We start from the raw sequence: 6,167 nt of genomic DNA on the forward strand, positions 1-6,167 counted from the left end.
TGTCATGATTTTTATGAGAATCATTATATGAGAGTAATTGTGACTTAGGAGCAAGTCAGAATTACTCTCATAAGAGTTAGTGTGTTGTTTCCTTATTCTTAAATTCTTATTCTTATACCTTATTCTACAAAGAATACATAAAAACTGGTACAATTGTAATTTAGTTATACAAACAAAAGCCCGTTAGAAAACAATGTTAACTGTTGATTTCATCCAAATCCATTGGCCTTCATTCGTAAAGTTTAAATCAAGATCATATGGCTCACATAGCTGCATCATTAAGGTTCTCTATGCTGATTTAGAGTTATAGATATTCTTCAGCAGCACCAGAACACATATCAGTCGAGGTGGTGGTTTTGAGGTTATGCGGTTTTGGCTGCGATCATGACCGGGGCATTCCTCTTTTCTATCTCCCTGGCCATCTGACACCAGATGCAGACGGGACAGAAGCTGGACAGCACGCAGTCATTAGGAAGGGAGCCCTGAGGATCACAGCGCTTTGAATTCCAATAAATGCTTTTTTGAACACAGTACTAATAGTATGAAGGAAACAGAATAACCCATTTATTTATTTTTCAAATGACAACTTACGTCGATGCCATAGCGGTGTCGCATGGAGACCCTCATAGCCAATGTGATGGGTGGGACGCACCAACCAAAATAATCCAGCAGGGGGAGACAGAGATGCTCGCCGTAGTCTTTAGAGGTTTTGCATGCGAAGCAGGGAAAACACCAGTACGCAAAACAGCCTTCAAGGGTGAAAAAAATTAAATAAAATACAGAAAAATACACAGTTATGAAATATTGTTAAGCAGTTGCCATAGAAACTTGTCAATGAGGAAGTCTCTGAATCTGTCTTTAATGTCTTAATCTCAGCAACGTTACTTACATGTTTTTAAATCACCGAGACAATCAAACAATCCCGTACTCCACTCCCGTGGGTTCATGACCTCGACCACTTGTGTCTGTGGCGGTTGCTGAATTACTATTGTTGTTGTCATGATAAAGTCTAAAAGATGGGAGGAAAAAATACATATTTTAGACTTCATATACCCAAAGACATATTCGGGTAGTTATGAAGCCGTTCATGACTACCCAACGTTATGAATAATTTTGTGTAGTTGTTGCATAACTACCCAAAGGAATGCTCTTTGCTTTCACTTTCTATGTAAGTGGCCGCTTAAACACCAACAAAACGTTTCAACAGTAGGATTTTGAAATAAATGTGATTTGGTTTTAAAGGGGACAACAAAATGTAATATTAGAAGCAACTCAGAAAGTTGGATTTTACAGTGCATCACCATAACTAATTGCCACACTGATATTTTAAAACGTTAGATAACTTACAGGAAGAAAAACAATCCTGTGCATATTTAAATTAATAAAAGGAAGCACATGCTAGGTATGTGATTTTTCTTTTAACGAGTTAAGTGAACTTCTCCATAATAAGACAGTATAATATTTAGGTTGTTGTTGTACCAACTAATCAGAAAGTTTGATGTCTCACCTGTTGTGCCTGACCTCTGGGTTGAGCGCCTTCTCGCAGCTGATCTCTGGTTTGAATAGATTTGACTTGAGTCAGATCAGCAGTAAGTTTCAGGATGGAGAAGTAAACCAACCAGACACACCAGTTCCTTCAGGTAATCTTTTTATCATCCTTTAGAAACAAAGTGTTTATTTTTAACTTCGCAAGAAGTACTGGGTGTTGAGCCATGTCGGGTTAGCCATGTCTAAGTCTGGTGTAGTTCTGCTTTTCTGATCCACCAAAACTTCTGGAAAGAATTTCTTTTTACTTTAAAGTGTATTGAACTGGATTGTCAGCGAGAAAAATAAATTATTTTCAAGCATCTTTTTGTCAGAGAGAGAATCTCAGTCAATGTTTCCTGGTTAAATAACGATGAAACATTAAAAAATAAACAGGAAACCTACAAAGATGAGTTGTGAATGAACTTTCCACCTCCGAGGCCAAAAAGCATTTCATCGGAGCGAATCATGAAAGACATTTTACCAAAACTGATGCTACAATAATAATAAACAACCATGAGATGTAGTTTTACTGATTTTGTTTTATTTAAATAAGTGAAAGAAAATAGATCACAAAAATTCACACATGAAAACTCTCTTTCATATGGAAATGGCAAAGCAATTTTTCCTATAGAGCAGCATGTCAACACCCAGCAACTCTTCTGTCACCAGACCCTCATAAATGGTCTCGAGTACAACACTGGTCACCACAACCATAAACAGCTACCATAATGCAAAAAGCTGTTACTTTTTATTTCATAACCCATCAAAACACGAAGAGCATGATAAAAGAATAATACTTAATAATAACAATAATAATAATATTTAGTTCTATTTACAGATTTCCTTATAGTGTTAGAAATAAAAAAGAAAAGGTACTAAAATAGTTTTAACTTGTTTTTTTGTTATTCCTATTTTTATAGACTTTAAGTGCAGACTTAACAGCATATTAACATGATAAACAGAAACAAAACAGTAAATTTGTGTGCTTTTCTCCCCTAAAACAACATGCAAAGTGTTGTCTGAGAGCGAATCAAAAGAAAATCTTTTGAGGAGGATTTGAGAAACAACAATACAAAATGAAAACTTTAAGAGGATATCAACAAAATCATCGATTTTACCACACTAGTATAGAACCGATACCTGGGTGATCCACTTTTTTACAATCCTACAAATGTAATACTGACAAGTGAATATCTTTTTTCATGTCTGAACAATCTGAGGAAGGCTGTTGAAGAATCACATACTTTATCACAACCAGCCCTTAAAGACCTCTCCCACTATTAAAATGTTTCCATCCAGAGACCTCTTAATGTGACGCAGCACATGCCACAAACCTCCGACCACATCAAGCCCACTGTGAACATTAGAGGACAATGCTCAGACAAAAACACACAGATCCTTCAGTGGCCAAAACTGAAAACTGCTGATGGAAATCAGAGAGCATAATAGACCAGCTGTCATCTAGAGCCACGGAGAACATGTCAGATGACACTGACATAAAGAAAAGCAACTAAAGACAAAAGTGAGATTTACATCTTTGTATCAACAGAAACTACCTGCATTCATTCCTGTTTGACACTGATGGCGTCTTATCACACAGCAAGTCCCAGCTACAAACTGGAACATCAAGAAGAAAAACTCAAGAGATATGTGAAAGTCAGAAAACAGTGCTTCGGTCATTTTACCAGCATCAATAATTTGCACAGTAGTCATTTTTATTCTTGACTCATTTGTGCTTTGCTTGTATTTTTTCTTTAAAGAAAAAATACAGAAAAATGCAGAAAGAGATTATCTAGAAAAGTGACGCTTTTCCGTGTTTTATTACGCAGAACGTTTAACTACAATACCTACAATAATCACAATATCCATGCAAATGTAAAAAAAAAAAAAATCTTTGCACTGTGCTTTTTTTTCTGCTTTTCCATGTGTAAACTGAGATCTGGATTCCTGGAATTTGAAGCAAACTTCCATTCCTCCTCCGCTTCTCGGCACTTGAGTGCTGCTACACATGAAATTAAATGTGATTAAGATCAAGGATAAAATGCAGAGATACATGCAGCAGGTGATTCTCAGCAGGAGGCCTGAGCTCAGCCACAGCGATAAGGCGAGAAGCTGTGTCACCACGGATTACAGGAAGCCAGCTGTAAACCTCAGCAACAACGACTCAGAATCATTTTGAATCTACTAGCACAGCAGACCACCACTTATTCACAAATTCACCAATTTACAGATTTTTTTAAATTTCATTTATTTATTTCAAACAAGAAAACAAGCAATGTGTCTAAACAGTGTCTTAACACAGTTTAGACACAATTCTAAACAGTGTCAGTTAGAACTGGCTTTGATTTGAATTTGGCTCGTTTTTTGCCAATTACTTAGCCGTACATTACTGTTTGTTCACAATCGTCCGGTTTGAGTAAGAAAATGGCGCATGTGATCTGCCTACTTAAAATAATTTGGAGGTGAAACGTAACTAACTTTTTCATGAAAAATTTGCCTATTCATGAAATTATTCAAAAGTAAATGCAGATTAGAAAGCTGAGATGCCTGTTCCTATTGCTACCTGACAGACTATTGGCCGGTGTTTGCAAACCAGCCAATCCAAGCGCACCATTTATTTCCTTGACTGTACCACTAAGACTACAGATAAGACTGTAGAGATATTAGCTTCTGTGGTAGTGGTAAGACCAAGGTTTCTATAAGTTTAAGACCTTTCTACAACCATTATAAATTAAATTTAAGATCTCTGTTGCAACAGAAACATACAAAAGAAAATTGCAAAGAAATAAATAGTATGTGTTGGCAACAGAAATGAGCCAATGGCTAAGATGAAATCATCCAGCCAACTGGTGATAAATTTGCGCTTACCCATGATGGATGTAAATAAGCTAGCTACTAGCTTTACCCTTGCTGTGTGTATTAGCAGCTAGTTAGCAGTAGCTGCAATCGCCTTGAGTCACAGAACAAAGTGAAGATGTCTGCATGCGACTCAAAAGTTTTGCACAATAGTGAAGTCTTGCGAAACAAAAGGAAACTACACAGAAAATATTAGATTAAATAGTCCTGCCACAACAAAATTTAAGATCTGTGATTAACATGTTCAAGGTCAACTTTTTCCCCACAATAAATTTAAGACATTTCAAGTCCTTAATTTTTAGATACTTCAATTTAAGACTTTGTAAGAATATAAAGACACCCTGTAGGACAGTTTTCAAAATGTGTATTAATGTGTATTGAGGTGTACTTGGGGTCTTATGTATTAGTGGATTTCAGTTATTTGGGGCTGAAATCCATATAGTCCCAAAAAGGGTTAAGGTGAATATGCAACAAAATACATATTCATCTTAACCCTTACAAATACTGATAAAAGGCTTTGGACAGAATTTTACTTCGTCAACATGAAGCTAGAATACAATAGTTTAACTCAGATAACTAAATAAAGTGCAGTTTTATGTTCCTCTAGTTGTGTCAGCAGTAGATCTGGAGGTACTGTACTATGCTGACATTGCTTTTTGACGCTCTCCCTCTGCCTGTGACCTCAGCTGATGGTCACGATAAGAGAGAGTCTCATCCTGTTGTAACTTCCAGTCTGTGAACTTTACTCTGAAGAGAAGGAGAGTTGTAGCTTCTGCTCACCATGTGAGAACGGCTTTTTGGGGTCAATGATGAAATGATTCGGTGTACTCTTTAAATATTGCAGGGTTACGTGTGCAACACCTGCAAACAGTGCAGTGCATACAACGTGGCGGACTACAATCCGGACTTGCTTCCATGTCATGCTGAAGAAAAACAAAAGGTTAAACAAGATTCATGCAGTAGCTGGAAATAAGACAAAGTGATTTTAAAGAGCTCTGTTTTAGACCGAAGACATCTTAACTGATCAAAATGGTGAAAACCATGGTTGAATTTAAAGTCCATGTCATGTGCAGTTGATTTTTGAGTAATTGTTTGTTGAGTAATAATTCTGAATTTTATCTATTCAACTAAATGCATTTTCACCTTAGACCAGTTGACAGTAATAGTTGGATTAACATAATTAAAATGTTCTGCTATTTTGCCCCTCCTGTCTACATCTGAAGAGATATTTTGGTGAAAAAACATTACGTTTTAGAAATGAGTTGCTTTGTGCTGTTCCTCAGGGTTTATGTGATTTATATTACCTGCATGCTTTCTTTAGCTCAGATTAATTCAGAATTGCATTGTGCTGGTGATATACAACTTAATATTTCTGCTAACACATAACCACAGGCCCTTACAGTCACTACGTGTCATTATAATATAATATAATTAATATAACATAACATAATATAATATAATATAATATAATATTTTTATGTTGAATAAAATAAAATGTAATTTAATTAAGAACAATAAATAAGAAGTTTTTTTGAGAAACATACAATGAGGAAAATTAAATGTCATTAATACTATAAAAAAATCAGTCATCATGACTAAAATATTGAATTAAATAAATAAAAGTCTATTAATCGGTGCAATTAAATCGCTTATTAGCTGAGCTGTTTAATGGGATAGAAAAGTGACAAAATAGTAACATTGCTGAATCCTGCTGCATATGTTCTGAACCCTGTTCCCGTTTTAAGCTTTTTTAAGTTCACCGTGTACTTTCCATGAACACTTGG

The 6,167-nt window shown here is 35.7% G+C and overlaps 1 protein-coding gene across 1 annotated transcript; it reads right to left on the reverse strand.

Annotated features, from left to right (window-relative positions):
• On the reverse strand, positions 1 to 1,609 carry LOC103152887 (cornifelin homolog B-like). Its single transcript, XM_007573542.1, has 4 exons — positions 1,508 to 1,609; positions 890 to 1,009; positions 592 to 749; positions 1 to 482 (listed from the first exon to the last, which is right to left on the reverse strand). The coding sequence occupies exons 2-4, from the start codon at positions 999 to 1,001 to the stop codon at positions 363 to 365; spliced, it is 390 nt and encodes a 129-aa protein (XP_007573604.1). The 5' UTR covers positions 1,002 to 1,009; positions 1,508 to 1,609; the 3' UTR covers positions 1 to 362.
• Positions 1,610 to 6,167: the final 4,558 nt, after the last annotated feature.

This window comes from Poecilia formosa, unplaced genomic scaffold, assembly GCF_000485575.1.
Source record: "Poecilia formosa unplaced genomic scaffold, Poecilia_formosa-5.1.2 Scaffold332, whole genome shotgun sequence".
NCBI lineage: Eukaryota > Metazoa > Chordata > Actinopteri > Cyprinodontiformes > Poeciliidae > Poecilia > Poecilia formosa.